Source organism: Lissotriton vulgaris, chromosome 6 (genome assembly GCF_964263255.1).
Source record: "Lissotriton vulgaris chromosome 6, aLisVul1.2, whole genome shotgun sequence".
Lineage (NCBI taxonomy): Eukaryota > Metazoa > Chordata > Amphibia > Caudata > Salamandridae > Lissotriton > Lissotriton vulgaris.
In genome coordinates, this window is record NC_141694.1 from 1,842,460,221 (window position 1) to 1,842,481,064 (window position 20,844).

Sequence of the window (20,844 nt, forward strand, 5' to 3'; positions counted from 1 at the left end):
TTAATGTCCTCCTCAAGATGGACAATGTAGCAGTAGTCAGGTACATCAACCACCTTGGTGGGGGACACAATCCCAAACCCTATCAGATGTGGCCAGGTGCTTCTGGCAGTACTATCTGGGCAATTGGTTCTCAGACACAGCAGTACATTTTCCGGATGCGGACAGTCAGGTGGAGGACTAGCAGTCCGGTATCTGAGAGACCTCAGGCTCTGGAAGCTGGATCCCTCGGTCTTTCAGGAACTGAACTGCTGATGGGACCCTTCTCAGTGGACCTCTCTGCATCCAGACTGGAACACCAAGTTGCCATGTACTTCAGCTGAAGACTGGACCCCTCGGCTCAGGCAGCGGATGCATTCATGCAAAGTAGGGAGTGGGAGAAGAGCTGTGCCTTTCCCCCTATCTCAAGAATAATGAGAATGGCCACTAAAGTTCGGCAATGGCTAACAGAGGTAGTGGTAATAACTCTGTGGAGGTCTCAAGTATAGTTTCCAGTTCTGATGTAACTTTCTTAGGATTTTCCTACCCCTGTTTCCGACTCTCCTCCGAGATCCCTCCAGCAACCCCCACCATCTAGGCCTGGAGGGTTCTCTGCGGCTCATGGCATGGAGGATTACCGGGGCTGATGACATGTCCGAGGTCTTTCGCTCCAGCCTGCAGACCTTCTCTCCAAAGCATGGGCAAACAATAGGACAAAAAGATATCGATCAGCTTGGTCCAGAGGGTTGGGTTGGTGTTGTCAACATCACTTAGATTCCATGGGGGCCACCAATGTCAATGACCAGAACTTCCTGGCCTCTCTTGCATCGGAGGGCATGGCTTAGAGAACGATTAACATGATCTGTAATTTCCACTGGTCATCTCCCCCATTGATGAACTTTCTGTAGGTGAACCCCATTGACACGAAAGTGTCTCTCTAACCTCCCAGAACCAAGGTATTCAGTCCTTTGGGACGTGAATGTGCTTCTCAATCTTTTCCTCTCGTACCTGCGTGACAAATACTTGTCTAGGAAGCAGTTATCCGCTAAGCTCGTGTCCCTCCTCTGTCTGGTCTCTTGTAGACGTCAGGGCTTTTACATCACTGATCGATGTTTACCCCAGAGGGAGTGACTTTTCATGTTTCAAGAAGAACTAAGAATAATTCCAGGGTGATCTCATACCTGGCATTCCCACATTTTCCCCCAAGTTATGCATGGTTAGATGTATTAAGTCTTATGAGGCAATGACTGAGGATCTCCGTCCCCATGGAGAGTGGCAACTTCTTATTGCGCTCACAAAGCCGCAAAAGGCAGTTTCATCCCCTGCCATCGCTAGATGGGTCATGCAAGAGGCAGGCATCAACACTCAGACCCATTCCACCAGAGGAGCTACGGCATCTAAAGCCTTCTCCTTGGGAGCTCGATTACAGAAAATTATGAACGCTGCAGGCTGGTCGTCAGACTCGGTTTTCAAGAGTTTTTATTTTAATCCGCTTCATAGCATGGCATCCTTAGTGGTGGATAAGCTTTGAACTTTTATAATCCTCGCCTCCAGACCGGACATAGAATATAATATTTCCTAGCTTTCGTAATGGAAAGTTTCAGTTCTATTAAGGACACAGAGGCGAGGATTCTCCTTCTTTCCAAGTGGGGTGTGTAACAACTGTATTCCCCACAGTTATATGTGATGCTTCATAATGAGAGTTACTCTTTTCAATTTTATGTGAATTCCAATGTCAATAAACTTTTATCCGAATGCTTTGTACTGCCTTCAAGGCAAGTAGTTTATGTTATTAAGTCTAATGGCTAATGCATTTCAAAATGCATTCTCAACGCGGTCCTCTTTTACAGGAAATGATTCGAGCAAGCAGAAGTAATGATTGAGTCCGGCTTTTGATCGCTTGAAGAACGAGGAAGAAAGGACACTGTTGTGGGACTATGATGGAATTGTGCTATCCTGATTAATTGACCTTTGTTGAACTCCAATTAACTTGATCCCTAATTTTCATGGGACTTCTGGTTTATTAATGTTTTTTACATGACTGCTGTTTATTAAAGCAAAGAAAAGATTGTATAATCCTCTCTGTGTCCTTAATAGAACTAAAACTTTCCATTATGAAAGCTAGGAAATGTTATATTATCTGTAGATAAACATATAGATGTTTGATGTGAAATAATGAGTAACAGCAGACACTTTTTGTGGTATCTTGGGAAAAAGAAGTGCCAAGAAAAGCTGTTTTTTTACGAGTAATAAGCAAAACTAAATGCATTTTGTCCCTGGTCAGAAGCTTGATGACTTAATCTCCACTAATATGTCTCTTCTATATCATTTTATGTACATTTAGTGACCACGGCCTTGAGAGGTAGGACATGAAGTTTGGAGACACAAGAACAGTACTTACAATAAAGGTAGGAAACATTATGTTCTCCAGTGTGAAAGACAATCTCCAAGTGACCTTTGTGGATACGCAGATAAAGTCTTGCGAAGGATAAAGAAATGTATAAATTGGCCTCTGAGGCCTGCTTAGCGGATCTGGTCTTACGTATCTGACGAGAAATGGATGAGTCTGACTGTAAAAGTGATCTACTCCAATACAAATCCAGTAAATTGCAAATACAAAAAGCTTCGAAAAAAGCACAATGTTTCACAGGCCAAGCTTACTTTACAAACATGTTCTTAAGTACTTTAACTATGTCTCAAAATACTTTCTTTCCTCTTAATTCCTTTAGGTTCGGCTCTCAGCATTTCTGCTGTACCTCCTAACTGAAGTATCATTGGAGCAACTCTAGTGCTGAGTGCGTAAGTTGGTGAATAAGCTTGAGCATGGCAGAATCTCATTGATGAAAGGCAGCAGCACCTATTTTAAACAATCTTGATGTAATAATAATTTTACTATAGAATATAGCAACAATTTAATGAGTATTTGATTAGGCTAGTATATGTAATGTGCTACTACAAAGGGCCCTATTTAGCCCCGGGTGAAAGGCATCACTTCAGCATTCCAACCACTCTCCTGCCCCAGCCACTGGAGGAATAACCCCATAATCATTAAGGCAGTGGTTTTGTGGTGAAGGAACTGCACTTTTACGACAGTGGCGGTAAGCTATACATGGTAATTTACACACTGATTTTTTGTGTTACCCTGGGTAAATATGCTGCCCATGTGAACAGTAGCACGCTAGGATTTGACAATCTGCATTCCTTTCATATAATGTACATTACATTATAAAATTTGTAATATGGATGGTTTGTGCAGGTTATATTAAATTAACTGCCCTAAATTTGAGATTTATGGTATAGGAAAGTACTTGCACACAAATATATAAATATTTGAATAGAAGCGCTGCAGTAATGGATCTGGTACTGACATTTAATTTCAAGTGGAAAGCCTAGGAAGCCATGCATATATTTATATTCTTGTGTTCCTGGCTGCAACTTCGTGGTAAATAGCGAAAACTTAGAAAAATGCACTAAAGTGCATTTTTCTAACTGGTATGTTACACACACACACACACACACACATGTCCTTTGGACATGTGTGTGCGAAACATCAGGCTACATGTACATTTCAGGGGTGCAACAGGGTGTCCATTGGGCACCCCTGCACCCTTGAAATCGCAAAATCAAAATGCGAATCGCTAATAGCGATTCGCACATTGATATGTCTTCCCATTCATTCCTATGGGCCTTTAGGCCCATAGGAATGAATGGGGAGTTATTCCTTATTTGCGATTAGCAATTAGCTAATCGCAAATAAGGAAGCTGTAGGAATCGCAATAAATATTGCGATTCCTACATGAATCCAGTTTTGCGAGTCTGTAATAGCGATTCCTTATAAATCGCTATTACAGACTCGCAAAACATGCCGATGATGAATCTGGCTGTAAATGTCCCGGTTGAAATGCACAGGATCTGTAGATTTAGGATGACACCTTTAATACTGAAACTGCTGGCAACGAGCCTCATCGGAATCCCAGGGGCACATTGAATGAGGAACTATGTTTGAAGTATCACTTCATCAAATTGCATTACAATTATCCCCACTGTCTCTTTAAAGCACTACAACAACCTTTCTGTGGAAAGGATCGAACTATATCAAGAACTAAGTAAAGAAAAATTTAAATGTTTGTACTAGTCACAAAAAACAGTGCTTTTCAGACAGTTTTGGTGGTTCACAATCTACAGCCGTTGTTATGGACTTTTTTCATTAAATGGAGGTTAGAGATATAACATTAAATGGAGCCAAGACTGATACTAAACGTAGACTGCAACAATACTAAAGAAATCCCCTTTATCTGGCCTGTTCGGATAGTCCTAGTACAGATGCCACGTTTTTTTTTCTGTACTAACTCCCAGGTCAGCCCTTCGTCACAACACAGTCCCTGCACTTTTGTTAAGAAGGATGGTCGAAGGCAATTGACAACACAGCAGCTTTGAGGGCATCTGATGATAGATCTGTAAATGGGCCATAGCCAAGAAGTCAGGGTCAACTGCAAGGGATCATGATGTACCGTCTATGTGCGTCCTTAAAGGACTTCGTGTATAAGAATGAGTATTTACAGATTGCTTCTGTGACACAAATTGTATAGGAGACAGGCCACCCTTAACTTTAGAAGCTGATAGGGAAATACCAACCACCTAGAAGTGTGTGCTCCACTACACAGACAACTGGCCACCCAACAGCATTCTGAAGTTAGACATGATATGACACTATAGCTACCCGATAAAATTCAATGGTTGCACCTTCATTCAGAGAGGTTTAGGCGATATGGAAGAATTGGATTTTGGAATGATCACACAAAATATAATATGCTTTTATTGACAATGTAGAGATGCCTCTTACAGCAAGTCTATAATGTGCAAACAACACAAAATACTTCACTAGTCCTTTTTTTTTCCCCAAGTCTGGTTACAAACTGAAGTATCTATCTTTTTCCAGATGCTAATGAGTTGTCTACAGTAGAGGGCGTGGTAAATTGCAGAAAGATACATGCTTTTTATTTAACATTATGTCGTAAGGAACAACAGTTTTGCAACTTTCACTTTAATAACTTAATGTGCATGCCATTCACCTGTAACCATGTCCACTGTTGGAAGTACAGCACAAGAGCACTGAATTCAAAAACAAGCATTGAAAATGCAACAGGTCTCGGGGAGGAGCCAAGATGGCCGCGGAGACGGACGTGTAGTCTCCCGGCTCCCCGAGCCTTTGTGTCCCGCACAGCTGTCCTGTCCACTATCCTGTTGTTGCGTACCAGCGGGATGTTTAGGAAAGTTTTCTGGTGCTGTTGGTGTTCCTCCGGTGTCCCTACCTGTCTGCTAACCTGAGGTTTCGTCGAGATGTCTGCCGACGCCTACCCTAGCCCTGGACCCGGGACCTGCGATACAGCGCGCCGCCTGTGACTGCTTCAGCTGCGGGGGCCGATCGTGCTGGAGCGGCGCTGACATCCTGTGTTGATCGATGGGATCTGCGGTCGTTTGCACCGGGCGCTGTTGTGGAGGGTAGTGCTGGCCAGCTGGGAGACTAATTTACCGCTTTCATCTGCGGGACGCTGAAGGTGAGCCGCGCTTTGTTTCCTCCAGTGTCGGAGGTGCTCCGGCTGCCGGGGCTCTTTCCTTGCCTCGCCTCTGCCTGGGCCGGGCGGAGAGGGACTCATCGCTATATGCCGTTCACGATCGCGGACTTGTCCTGTCCCGAGGGGATTGCTAGTCGCACCATAGCGCTGACCTCGCCTGTAATCCTTTGTTGTCCCTGACGGCAGGGACATGATGGCTGGCTCCTCAGCAGTAATGGCGGACGGCGCCTCGGCTCCTGCCCGGTGTGCCCAGCTCGTACCCGAATGGGAAGTGGACCTGTCTACTGCGCCACGTACCACGGAGGTAATGGATGATCAGCCGCCATTAACCCGCGCTTCTGTTATTATTGCTCTTACTCAACTGAAAGACGAGTGGCGTGAGAGCTCGAGACTGTTGGGAGAGAAGCTGGACGGATTTGCGATTAGATCGGGCTATACTTTGCCAGTCCGCTCTCCTTGCTATGTTGATCAGCATCCGCTGATCCCTGGCTGTGAAACATTGTTGCCGCGGGAGTGTGTGACGGAAAAGCTGCTTGGCGATGATACAGAGTGTGGGCTGCGGTCCGTTCGCCCTAGCGCTGCTACAATGTCTCTCTCCCTGGTGCAGCACACAACCTCGCCCACGGCGTCCATGGAGCCGCTGCTGCAATACCTGACTATCCTGTTTGACTGTGCCTATTCAATAGAGACATTGATATCTTCTACACTGCACAGTATTACTGCTTTGAAAATGCAGCTCCTTTTATGTGTTGGCTCTGTTTGGGACTGGCAACGTCCATCTTGTCCTTGGACATCTCTTCCTTACCAAGTGCGGCCATTTTGCCTCTTTGTTCTCATTGGGGCGGGTTTTCTCTTTCTCTCCGAAGGTGGTGGCTTTTCATGAGGGATGGGTACGTGGGGACATCCGAGATCAGGCCAGGGCTAGGCGATTTCTTTAGTGGAATGGACGCACTGACGGGCGGGGACTAGGTTGGGACTGCTTTTTGTCTGATTTGCTTGCACATTTAGAAATAACTCTCCCCATCTGCAGTACTGTTTGCTATTTCTGTTGTGCTGATGATACTTGGGGTGGAAGATGCTTATGGGGCCGGTGGTGTCCGGGAGTATGTGGAACTGACCTCCTCCCGACGTGTTTTCTGGGAGTCTTAGATTAGGCTACTCTTTTCTTGCTCCCTATATCTTAGGCGTTATGATATTACCTTTTTTTCTTCTTTCACTTTCTTCTTCTATATTTCAGGTTTATTGGGCGACAGACACACTGCTGGGGGGGGGGGGGGGGGGGGGTTAGGCCATAGCCTCTGCATGCGTGTAGGGTGGGGGTTGGGGATGGGTTTTTAGTTCTTTTTTCTGTTTCTATGGTGCCTTGTTTTTCTTCCTTATTTTATTTCCTCTTTTCTTTTCAACCTTGGGTCCGTGTCGGTGTTGCTGGTGGGCGGGTGGCGGTAGACACTTGTTAGGATGTTGACTCTGATACCTTGTTGCACACTTTATGGGCCGCCATGCCGCCTGGGGGGATTTGACATTTGGGTTGCTGATCTATGTGTGACTCTGTCGCTACTGTTATATCACGCCTACATGGACCCTGCTTTCTTAGTTTATAGTTTCTCTTTTCACTTGAAATGGAACAGTTGGACTTTAATGGTTGCTACAGAAAACTTTTAAAATTAACCTTCAATGCTCCTGAGACGTGGTAGCACGTGCTTTACAGTGTAACTGTTGAATGCTCGCTTATTGATGTTGATGTGCTATTGCGTCGCCGTATTGCATGCACTGGTGCTTAAACAGTATTCGTTGCCGGCCTGAGGGTTGTGGGCCCGTATTTGTACTTTTATGATTGCACAAATAAAGGTTTTCAAAAATTTTAAAAAGAAAATGCAACAGGTCTAGCTATTGATTAAGTTAAACCCATTTGTTTTGTTAATGGTATTGTATAGCAAAGCAAATGGCTTTAACTTAATGAAAGGCGAGAACCTAGTGCATTTCGAGGTCTCGCCTACGCAGCGCGCATTCGCTGCATAGGAGGGCCTTTAGCCATCGCTCTTCTTATTTTAAAGCACACACTTGTGCTTGTGGCAGCATCCACCTTGCGGGAGCAAGCAGGGGCGCACCACGAGTGCAGTGCTTGAAAATGAGCAGACTGCACGTACACACATCACTCCCGGGCTCACCTCCCAGTCCCCCTCTCTCTCACGCGCGCAACTTTTTCAAAAACATGTTCCTCTGTAATCCTTTCTTCTCCCTCAGTGCTTTCAGGGTTTCTTACGGTGGCAAAAAGCACTATACAGAAAAAAGATGGCATAACACGAGGTTGTAAACCAGGAAATACTCTTGGACAAATAAGCATTATCACTCCAAGCCAGCTTGTGATTTAGACATAGACGGAACGTCCCCGCAGTGAGACCGCCATGTTTTGCACATTGTTATTGTGAATAATAGCAAGTCACTGCCCTTTCAAGTATGCAAACTCACTGATTTAGCCCATAAATATATATTTAAAGTAAGATCAGGGGGATGCCCATCACTATCCTTGCGACTACCCATATTGCTGCACCGCCATAGCTTCTTCAAAATAGCATGTCATTTGCCCGTTAAAGGGGAGAGCCTCCCAATCCTGCTAGATGTATGCCACTCTGTGGCTTCTAATTTGATTTTCCTATGCACAGTTTCGTCTAAAGAGATTTGGCTAACTAAGCCGGTTTCTGCGGCTCTTGTTTTTGTGATCCAAGCTGGAATGTTTTGAGCTTTGAAAAACAAGGCCCAGTTTTCCTTGACAAGTGTTTCGAGTATCTAAAAGTGGATTGTCTGATTGTACAGCTTTATAAGCTATGCGTTTTACCTGTTCACGTTTTTTAACTTAAAGTGGAGAAATTCTTAGAAATGGGGAATCAAAATTTAGTTCTATTTAGGAATGTCCTTTGAAATGTTGTTTGAACATAAAGTAAAACTACGCTGGTCAATATCTTTACTTTTAGATGTAAAATTTTTACTTTAATTGGAGTCCAAATTCTTCCGGCCTTCTGTCACTAACAGGTTTAAAAGAGACATCAAACGTGCTACTAGTTGGTGATGATACTCGCTATCTGTTCAAAGAAATTTCAGGTTTTGAGACGTGACTTTTTTCTTGAATGTACAGATTCCAGGATAGTTTGCATCAAGAGCATGCTTTCGAGAGCCGACGCATATTATATGCCAACTATAGGATCACTGGATATTTGAATGATTTCCATCACATTTAAGTGATAATGCATGTAAGGGTTGAATCAGTCACCTCCTAAAGAGTGTCCGTATTGCCTGTTTAATTTATGGTGAATTTTGCCAAAGTATATTTAAATTTGGGCTTGCCTGTTGCCTAGTTTTGGGAAAGTTTGTTTACTGAATGCTACATCGGGCCACGGCTTTTTCCTGAAAATTCTCCATATGACATTGCTTGTCTATGTAATGCAATAGGTCTCGCATTTACGCTAGTTTGAGCTACTGACATTGCAAACGACAATGCCTTTTATTTTTGTTTTTTTAAACATAAATAAAAGTCATTGTCATTTACAATGCTAATAGCAGAAACTTGTGTAAATGCGAGACCTATTGCATTGCAAATGCTTATTTTTGAAGGCGGTCGCACTGCTGCTGTGCACCTGCAACACGTGTGGCAGACAATTTGTAACGGACAGCTGTCCTGCAAGGCTTCCGGTGCGGCCTTATTGATGACAGGGTCAGTGTCACGCAAACATGTGTGCACCTCCAGCACCACACAACTTGAGCACTCCTGCAATCTGAGGCAGTGAACACACTCCACAACGTGGGCCAGCAGCACCATGCAACCAGAGCACTGGCAGCACCATTCACAATGTGTGCACAGTCCAAGGCCACACAATGTACATCGCAGACAGCATCACCCAAAATTAACGTGTGCGACTACACAATCAGACATTCACACCCTTTACAATTTGGGGGGTGGCAGGGGGAGGTGAGAGTTGAAGTAATGCAGTGTAAGGAGGTAAAGAAAGGTAGTTTGTATGAGTAGGAAGTATAGAGAGGAGAGAGGTGTGGAGGGAGGGGGGGGGGAGAGAGGATGGTGGTATTGGGAGTAGAGCGTGTATAGTGGGATGTGGGAGAGAGTAACGGGGGAAGTGGGTGGAGCAACAATCGGCCTACCTGGAGTGTAGTTCACGCAGATTTGTAAAATTATTTAAAGCACTTTAGAGTTCAATTGCTGCTGCATGGTGTAAGAGAAAGAAGAGTGCGCTAGAAATACCTTGTAGTGTAGCAGTGGTTAATGTCTGTAGACAGCACTGGGAGAAGCCATCCCCATGTCTCTTGCCGAGCTAGATTCTCAGGCAGTTGCAATGTAATGCTGGGAGCAAGACAGCATCAGAGATACATGGAAGAGTATTAGGATTCCCTTCCTGCCTTATTTTTATAAATCAAAATAAAACCAAAAAACACACATGGAGAGGGGATTGTTGGGAGAGAGGAGTGAGTCAATTAATCGCATTTGTATATTGGTAAATAATGGACTTTGTTATGCTGAATGCTATCACCACCTATGGCTGTTTCCCTACAGACAGGCATAGAGAGTAGCAGGGCTTTAAATGGGCCAGTTCTATCCAGGACTCCAGATCGGTAGAAATTAAAAATAAACATTGAAAAAGTCCCTATTGGCCCCTATACCATTGTCCTGTCCCTAACCAGTAAAAACACTGATCGATTTATGAACAATTAATGCAAAAACTGTTAATGTAATCGACGTCGGTGATTTAGTAAATATTTCACTTGTTTTATTTAATTTTGCATTCCCTAAAAATATTAGCTTTTTTTTTTAGGATGATGGTTCTTTTTTTTCCCCAGTGTGGCATGTTACTCTTGTACAATGCTTTATCCTAAACACCTAACGATTATTGATAAAGCCAATAGTCATGGCCGGTTTTAGGTGTATGTTGGTTGTTGTGTATATATAGCTGGGTGCGACAGTGATGGAATGGCCTGTTGTGCACCACACCTAGGGACTGCAGCACTCCCTGCACCACACCTAGGGACGCAGCACCCCCTACACCATACCTAGGGACGCAGCACCCTATGCACTACACCTAGGGACAGCTGCACGCCCTACACCACACCTAGAGACTGCTGCAACCCCCCCGCCCGCTTCCACATCTGCAAGGCCTGCTTTTTGCCCAGGCCGCTACAGCCCCTCTACAGGGGCTACCTTCCTTTGTAAGGCCTCTTCCGAAGCCAAGGAGAAGCGCTTCAGTTAATGCAGCAGCAGCGACTAACTGCGAAGAGGTGCAACATCCTGCTAGGTGGTATCTCCCGGTCCGTGTAACGCATACACTGCACAGAGCACGCGGTCACTACTGGGCCGATACAAATAGGTGCATGCCGCTGACCGCACATCTCACGCGCAACCAAGCCTCAGCCCAGACACATCAAAAGCTTACCTTTGAAGCCGAGTCCTGATGCATAAAAACGTACGTTTTTGCCGAGTCCGCCGTCAGGAGCCGCGCACAAAAAAAAAAGTCCCCAGAGTGTCACACCGCCAGTAAAGCATCCAGTCCCCGTGTGCACATCTTCTGTCCCACTGCGTGCACGCTTGGAATCCGTATTGTTTCCAAAAGGCCCTCGCCATGGCGAGAGCAGCACATGCGCGCAGTTAACGCCAGGCGAGACCTAAAAATGGGTGCCTTTTGGCGGACGCCTTTCCTAGATGAACAAAGCAAAACAAAAACACATACACTTCTCAGTGTATGTTTTTGTGTCGAGGCTTTGAAGTCCCTATACCTATGAAAGTTAACATTTTATTGTTTGAAAATTACCACTCTGAAGGCCAAAGCAAAGTTTTGATGTGCATCAGTGTTGCACATAACATAGATCTCACTTAAAAGGGCTTTGGAATTCACGCACAGTGTGGAACATAACTTAAAAGGGTGGAAATGACAGTTAGTTTCCCGAATCTGAAAAAGGGCAAACACACAGTGTGATGGTGCAAACTGTGACAAAAAAAAGAAAACAACACTGGTGATCAAGTCAGAAGTATGGGTATCGTAGCTGCAGATTAAATGGGCTCTAATTTGACCTGAGACATTCTCGTGACAATGGACAGCAAGAGTCAGCAAAACAAAGAAATCATTGACATTAACGATTTGGAAAATAAGATCCATTTGACGACTTCTCATATTCAAAGAATTTTTTATAATAAGACTCGATACTGTTGACAGCTTCCAATTCGGAGAGTTGCAAATCAAAAGATAAAATCAGTCTTACCAGCCTTTTCTGGCCCGTTTTGAACTTTTTTCTCCTCCGCCTTCTGAATCGTGAACTTGAGGAGGTGACAGCTGGCGTCCTGTCCTACTGCCATGACATTATCAGCCAGTGACATGTTCATGGGAGCCCGAGTCTCTGTGTCATGCGAGTGGAGAAGGGAGGCACTAAGTTTGCCATTAATCTGCTCCAAACGCAGGAAGTGCTGAGGAGAAAGAGAAGACACCATAAAAACCGAGGCAACCCCACAAATTACAGTAGCCTGTTCTTGGTCTGTCTCAAAGAAGGCTTGATCAGAGTACAAACACAATTTTCAATGTGGCTCTACCTCAGGGGTCTTCAATGTTTTTTGCAGCAATGACTATTTGAACCCAAGGAAAGTCCTCCCGAGCTACTACCAAATGTTATCAATTTAGAATAGTGACCACATATATTAACTTTACACTAAGACCACCCTTAGCAGGAGTTTAAATAGTTACCACCCAAGCATCTCAGACGAGGTTACCAGCAGAAATGCCAGGAAAAGGATTATCAATATTAAATGCGTCCATCTGAAGAATTAAATGCCACCCAGAGCATCATGTGACATCAGGTAAAAAGGACATAAATCTCCCCAACTGAGCTTGAGTTATCATTCAATTATCAACTTTAAATGTAGTGTGGAATTGCAACCTTGTCTCCCATCAGTACTCTTAAAACATTTATTGTTACCAGATACAATTTTTCAGAAAAAAATTGGGGGGGGGGGGGGGGGGGGTCATTTTTGCCTTCAAAATGTTCGTTTTCATTTCTAGGACATGCACAGTCCCCAAACATCACCTTCATACATGCCCATGTACAAATACCTCACATGGACATGTTTTGCTTCAAATACCAGGTAAAATGCTCATAGGCCATTGATGCCCACCAGAGCACCAAAGATGCCTTTAAAATGCCAATGATGTCCACCAGTACATCAGAATCATCGCTATGACAAGGCTAGACACCACAATGGCCAGGATGTAAACGATATGTTAATCATGGTCATTATTACCTGAGGGGCAGCCACCATTACGTCAAGGATAGTTAAAAGTAGTTGAGTAATGCTTTAAATATGTCAGTGTTGGCTGCTGGAATGCCATAACTAGATCAAGAATGCCCAAAATATCTTATGGATAGCAATTAGTGTACCACTGCCACATTATGCCATGAGCGTACACAAGTGAGCCAAAGATGAACATGTTGTGATGAGGGTAGCATATACTTTCTGTGCTCCTAGGCACCAGGTACACCTTCCAGGGAGTGACACTATTTATTAGAGAGCTACACAATATCACAGATATACATAATGTGCACACATGCATAAATAGACGAATGCACATGAGGCTCTTAATTGCCTCTGTTCTGGATCCATACCTTCCTTGCCTCAGCTTTTGATCTAATCATGCATCCAACTAACTTTTCCACCCTGGTTCCTGCAGCCCCACACTTCAGTAAATCAGCACAGCTTACAATGCAAACTACTGCTGGCATTCTTTCGCTTCTCACTGTTCACACACAAGGTGTGAACGAAAGAGTAGGTCCTACTGCATGGCTACCCTCCTTGTGACTTGGCAAGATGAAGAGTGGCAACAGATGGTCATGCAGTATACCCAACTGGCTGATAGTCTGTGTTAGAGTGTTATGAGCCCCTACCTTTAGTTTGGATGGCTGTCACTCTAAGGTTCAAGAGCTGATTAGTACTGCCTTCTTTAATATGCACAGAACCTCTGAATAAAGTACTGTGCTTGGCTTCACCTTTGAGAGTTACTTCAAGAGAGCTACTCGTTGGTTACGCCTGCTCTATCATAAAGAAGGAACCCAACCTCGCAAGAACAGGTTACAACAGACAACGAAGCTCTCATCATAGAGACAGTTTAGCCAACCTGAAAATTAGGGTGCGCTCAAAGCACAGTAAGACTAATACAAGAATGGCCACCAGTTTAGGGGACTACATATATTAAAGGAAAATCTGGGGCAGTCTGGTCAAAAGCCTCTCCTTATAAGGAAGATTCATTGGAAATGGCACACATTTCAAACTATTTGCAAGAGACCTGTGAAACAAAATATCCAAGTTGGTTGATTTAGACAGGCTAGAGGGATGGTCTGCAGATACGCATGATGAATTTGTTTTTCACTAATATCACATTCAGCAATCTTTTCCTTCAGGCTCAATTTATCACTAAGGCAATACAAAGGGCCCTATATCTCTACATTTTCTGAATGACTGCAATGAGCGTCATTCTTGTTAAGGACTGCAGTGGAATGGATAAATCAGTATCCTAAACGGACAGGTAATGAGTTTTAAAAAAATGTGACCGTGATTTATAGAAATTTTTAAATGAAAGCTTTTTGTGAGGGCTGACTGCGGAATTATTCAGCCTACACGGAGAAGAGAAAGTAAGGTCTCAAAAGAAGAGATGTGAAAACAAGCTTTAAGATTTATAATAATAGTTTTCTGATTTGTACACGTAGAAATATCAATGTATAAGCTGTGAACTGAACAACAGCTGAATGATAACACTACAAATAAGAAATAAACCATAGAACAGAACTAAACATAATAAAGTTATACAATATTTATTCAAATAATGGGGAAAGGATCACATCAATGAAATGTGTATGCCTGTGTGAGTGTGTCTTTCTATTAGAAAAATAAGTAACGTTTTCCAGTCATAACTTTAATTAAATAGGTTAGCAGCATTTTCAAGGAAATAATGCAAAGTTCACTTTTCAAGATACTGATCATCTACACAAACAGGAAATGTATTCAGATTTTCAGGCTAGGAGAAATATGCATGAGAAAAATGTACATTAGCGCCTGGATACCCTATCGGTTGAGTAGCTGCACTTTATAAATCCTGATTGATTGAACTAAAGAAATTTGAAGCAGAGTAGGTTTTGGTGGTTATTCTGAAAACCCAGTTGGATTTTTGGAATGTTGGGACATGGTTATTTGCCTGTAAATATAACTGTGTAAAAAATAAATAGGAAGGTAACAGCATTTTACCATTGGTTTTTAGGTCTCGCGACCTATCAATGCGCGCAAGCGCATTGAGCGGAGCGAGAATTCAAGTGCACAAAAAACTCGTGAAACCAAGGGTTTCGTTCGTGCGGTTTTCTTTGAGTTCACGTGAATCACGTGACCAAACAAGCACGCGCATCAGCCTCCCTCAGTCCCTCCTAATTGCATTTTTTCACCGCCGCACAGCACATCAAAGGGCTTCTACCAGCGTGTGCTGTGCGGCTACTCCTCCCCTAATTATTCATGGCTCGGCCGTACTTTCAGTTTCCCGGCAGCTCTTGTTTCCTTTGCTGCTTGCATTTCCACATTTGGCAGCTTCTTGCCCTTACCCGACGTTGTTTATTTATTTACGTTTAGTTCCACCTTACTTCTCTCCCATTCTCTTCATCGACGCTTACCGCTCCCTCACGTACAAATCGGCTAAAACACTGCCCTTTGTTCCCATAGGCTTGCATTAATCCTTGGTAATGTGACAGCAAATGAGGTCTTCGCCTCTGTCACCCCATACCCCCTCCCAGGCCTCACCCCATTCTTCCCGCCAGAAGAGCAGTAATATAGCTATAAAGACCCTTCCACAGACAAAGAAGGGAGGGCCTTGGAAATGCAAATTTAAAAACCTCCCCCTTCCTTTCAACGGCAAAGCCAATTCTCGTAGTGTCTGCACCCTCACGACAGAAGCCCCGTTAGCAGGTCAGGAAAAGGCTTGTATTGAGAATCATGGGTTGCTAGCGGCTAAGCAGCAATGCCTCACAGCTGTCTTAAGGTAACTCCCATCCCATGGAGCCAATTGCGCTAAGAAAAGGGGTATTCACAGCCCGAATATAAGCCCAATATTTTGCGCTCCATACTTCTAATACAATTGTTTGTGGCGTTTTTGTAATAAAACGGGTGGGTGAGTTGGACTACGCCACGCCGGTTTGCTGATTTTCTCGTTTAATATTAATTTGCATGTGCAGAGTTGGAAGCCCCAATAAGCTACACGGACGAACCACGTGTTATGTGGGAATAAGCAAAAGGGAGGGTTACATTAAGAATTTTGTGGTCCCTGGTGCCAGAGCATCACGCCTGACGAGATTAAACAGAACGCATAGAGTACTGTTCCAAAATGTACGCACTTCCATTGGGGGCCACATTTCAGTGTGAAGATAGTGGGGCAGGATGGGAAGTGGAGGTTGCAGCAGGCACGAGGGGAAGGAGCGGCGTTCTGATGCATTCTGACAATTTTGAGGGGCTGCATAAGCCAGCCAGGTAGGGAACTGCACATGCGTGGTGTTTAGGGAGTTCTAAGGACCAAAACAACTTGAGGTGACTTTTTTTTTTTTAAGTATGTTCTACAGGTGGCGAATAGCAAGCATGCCAGTCCCTAAAAAGGTCACAAGCAGATCTACGTACCAAGTATGGTTTTGAACATTAGAGACATTTGTTTGTACTGAACTCTGTATCTAAACAGCTTGGAAAAGTGATCATACATATTTCTAGAGTGCACACTGCATAACAATTACTTCTAAGCCCTAGCGGGAGAAAGAGAGGATGATGTGCCAAAGAGTGGTGGGATTAGGATAGAAAAACATGCATTGTTTTCTGAATACCAGAGTGTCATCCTGACAATGAATAGTGTCCGTCTCTTTTTAGGCCTGCAAGGAGATTAAATGTGTGAGAGTTTCAAAAGGTGACCCTGTAAATAAGTGGAGGTTTCGGTGATGATGGGTACAGAGACGGGTTTTGCCCAGGTCACAGAGGAGACATATGGCAGTGTTTCTGAGTCTCCAGAAACTTTCATTTGGTAGATAGGCAGGCCATGAATGGAGAGTTCCGGTCATTTAACGCGAGTTTCTTAGGGTATGAATTGTACAGTTTTCATTTATTTATTTTAAGCAGTTTCCACGAGGGGATGGGTTTGAACCATACAAGTGACCTGTCTGTGATATGGGTAAGCTGCTCCCATCCACTTACCTTTTGAATAACCATTGACATAGCAAACCTAACAGAAGCAGCTCATAGTTACTTATTCCACTGACCAGAGTCTGAGCTGGGAAAACCACTGAACTCAAGTTTAGCAATATTGTTGTTTCTCCATTCAACTCATTGATCCATGGAACAGCTTATACAACATAGGACCTTGCGCAGCCCGAGACCCCTGCATTCCGCCTGGCCAAGTGAGGGCTCCGGTTGTGCGTTCTCGGCACCCCTCCCCCCGCCGAACATGGTGCTTGGCTGTGTACCTTCATTCTTCCTTCCAAGACACCTGTCCACCCCTGGCCTGTATATGTACAACCACCCCGAACCTAGGCTATCCACCCCAATATGTACAACCACCCTGAACCTAGGCTATCCACCCCAATTAATAATTTACTTTCTGTGGAGAGGGTGCCTTGGTGATGCCACATTTATGGTTGGCACAAACTAGTGGGTGGGTAGATATCTAGCTTCTCTCTAACAAATGGGGTAAAAGTTCCCATGAGCACCCTTACCAACTTCTTCAGCAGTTCCTGTTTACCTAATGTAAACAATCTTACAGTGCACCTGGCTCCTAAAATTAAAGACAGGGAAAACCCTTCTCTCTTGTCAAGACCCTTTGTGCCCACTCTTAGGTGTGCTCAGGGTAATGAGTAGATCCCTCCTTTATTGTCACACGAGACGGCCCGGGGTAGCTTCCTCTCATGGGGGTTGGACCAGCCTGGCTGAAGAACAAAGGTTTTCCTTACCAAGGTCTCACCTTACATTTACTTGTGAAAGGTCAGGCCTTAAAAGTTAATGATGTTCCTATGTTCATCCTAAATGGCCTTCGCCCAAGTGGAAGAGAAACACGCCCACCACACCCAGGCCACCGCTTCTGCTCTATGATCAGTTTCCACACATGATTAAGGTAAAGTACTGACTGGGCAGGTGCTAGAGAACTGATGTACATTAGCCCTCATGTGCTTCTGGCAAGGAAATGGTAACTTTCTACAATTTACTTTTGCCAAATATTTTTAATATGCATTAACCCCTTCCATGCTCCCGTCGGCCAGCACTATCTTGATGGTGCTGCTGTCGGCCAACGGCGCCCCGCCCACCCTTTAGAACGCCCGCACCGCGGCGGAAAAACCGCTGCGGTTAAGGCATTAAAAATCTAACTTTATCATTAAATTGGAATGTTAATACATATTAAAAATAGTGGTTGAATGGTGTTTCTAACTAGCCACGAACCTCATAAAGCAGAATTAATATGTTAATCTCTACTCTTGTTTTCTCATAGGCCAGTCAGTGCCTTATACTGTGAAAATAGCTTATGGGGGTGTGTCACTGCAGGGACATTGTAACACAAAATGTCTCCATGTCCCACTTTTAAATACCATGTGCCCTCCCTAATGGGCTACAAGGTCTGCATAGTGGGGACTTATTTATATTTAAAAGGAAGGTTTTCCCATGTCAAAGGGATCTTTTTCACAGGGCTGGCTGCAAGCTTAGAATTCATCAATCAGGCTAAAATGCTACAAAAATGGACAAAGGAACACTCCCCTTCAACAGGAGCAACGCAGAAGAAAACACGTAGGAATTTTATGTACGCAAAACGTTCTGTCAGCTTACACAAAATAAAACAAGACAAATACATTTCTTTTGAGGTATTGTTTTAAAGGCATGGTGTACTTAGTCTAAGGGAACCCACTTAATATGGATTTCAATTTACAAATACGGACTATGTTAAAAAGCATCAAGGCCTGTAATGCACTAACACTATATAGACGAGCCACGCACATGACACATTTTCAGTGAAAAAACAGCTTCCACTACTCTCTCATCAATTTTAAAGGTTTTGATTCCCGTTCCCATCTTGAAAACAAATGACCACCTGTTCTTAACAGGGTAACTCTCCTACAGGATGGGAATCTATTTGTGAATACTCCCAAAAATTGTGAGTTTCTGCATGTTCACCACATTGTGCAGCTTTCCCGACTCTTAAATGCCCAGAAACATCAACCACACTGTGAGCAAATTTGTCAACCAAAAAAATGTAACTACATAGGCGTAATGTTCTGTTACAACTCTTAATTTCACATAATTTAACAACTACTCAATTTGTGCACAGCCAGACTGTTTCAGTGGCCAATTATAGGACTTTCTGTGCTGTAAGTGGAGAGATACCACATGGCAACGTAAGCCCTGGTGACGCATAACTGGTCTGCATGACTGTTTCCAAGGCAAGACCACTGCAGGCCATTTCGGCAGGATAGCTCTTGGTTAACTTACGGAAGGAGTAGAAAAAAACATTTAAGTTTTCAAACGTGCTCTTTAAAACAGACTACACAGCTCTAAAAGAATCAAAAACTCACCAAACTAAGGCTTTAAATATGGAACAAACTTTGAAAGAGTTTGTTCTTACACAGTTTGCGTAACTGCAGGCTTCAACTTGGGCATGCAGTGGTGAACTTGAAAGCAGGGAGAATTATCATGACGAAAGAGAACATGTGTACTACTTCGCATACATAGTTACCAACACAGGAATCAATATACCAACCAACACATTAACACTAAGACCAGAATACACAATTGTTATTCCACAGCAATGCGTTCTACTCGTCAGACAGGCATGCTGGATCTAGCTTCACTTCCCCTTTTACCACAGCCCTCAGATGTACCAGGCTCACTTACCACTCCATTCTTTACACCTGTCCGAGCAGCTCCTCCTCCGCCGGCTGTGATAACCAGGCCACTTTCGGGGTCTATCTGAATGGTGTACAAAGGGAAAGGAGCCCGGTAAAAATCTGGATGGCTGCGGCGCCCCATTATGTCTTCTTGGCCACTGCTTCCTGTCACAGGACCAGAAAATAAACTGTTCTTCCACGAGTACTGCTACATTTACAGAAGGGGCTACCAGCAGATGATGAGCTAGTGAACCTTCCAAAACTGATTTACTGAATACCAAACGGCCAAGCAATCTGGACACGGGCAGAGGTGTATCTGGACAAAACTGCTGCCATTTCAGGCAGCAGTCAACCTGTTTTAGATGTCCACTCGCACTATTCACCCTAGTGCAGCTGCAAAATCTCACAGGTAATGGGTCACAATCACCTAATCAGTCACTTCCCACCAAGGCGAAGGTTTATGGTATATATTACCCCAGAAAATATGTGCAGCAGCTCTCAAGCTACAATACTGGGGCAAGTTGTAACTCCAGTAAGGCCTCCTACCATAAAGGTCAGCTTACCACAGCCTATCAAAAGCACAGTTAACATTCACAGGAGTAAAAAGTACTTACAAACACAGGCAGTCACCCCCAGATTAGGAAAAGAGGCAACCCAGAGCTGGCACGGTCTCACCAGTACAGTGGCACACACATACTCCAGTACAGCAACTCTCAGTACACCCTATGCTGCCCCAGTACCAATGCTGCCCCAGTACAGCAACTCTCAGTACACCCTATGCTGCCCCAGTACAGCAACTCTCAGTACACCATATGCTGCCCCAGTACAGCAACTCTCGGTGCGCCCAATGCTGCCCCGGAGCCCCTTCACTGTTATCGCCCCGGTAGAGTGCACCGGTGGCCACGTACTCCACAGACAGCACAACAACAAGCTCAGATCCTTGACAGCGACCGCCTGTCCTCTCCCCGGCCCCTAATCCCCTGACTCCTGCCGCGCCCCATCCTTGGTCTCATGACTGAGTTAGTGTTCCCTCCTAAACGCTCCTTGGGGGACCTCGTCAACACTACTTCCGGTCCCCAGCCCCAGTGATGATCTCAGCTGTTATGACAGCTCCCTCAGACCCGGACACTGAGCCGGTAGACTCGCGCATGCGCAGGAAGATCTTGTCATCAGGACTATCCTGCCGTACACGTCAGCGCTGCCACTACTTTAACCCCGCCTCCAAGGGTCACGTGACACGTAGCCCATTCAGCCGTATTTTTGCCAGGTCAGGCGCCATGCTTGTGAGGGGACAGTGCGAAACTAAAGACGGACAAGCCACCGGATATTTTGAGCATCCGGTGCCGCGGCGACGTCCTGTCGCCGTTAA

At 44.4% G+C, this 20,844-nt stretch overlaps 1 protein-coding gene across 1 annotated transcript in view; it reads right to left on the reverse strand.

Annotated features, from left to right (window-relative positions):
- PREB (prolactin regulatory element binding) overlaps positions 1-20,640 on the reverse strand; it is a 101,265-nt gene extending 80,625 nt beyond the window's left edge. Inside the window, exons 1-2 of the mRNA XM_086928142.1 lie at positions 19,483-20,640; positions 11,811-12,012 (exon numbers count right to left, since the gene is read on the reverse strand). Of these exons, the coding sequence (XP_086784268.1) occupies positions 11,811-12,012; positions 19,483-19,617 (337 nt within the window). The 5' untranslated portion in view covers positions 19,618-20,640. The remainder of the gene's footprint in view (positions 1-11,810; positions 12,013-19,482) is intronic.
- Positions 20,641-20,844: the final 204 nt, after the last annotated feature.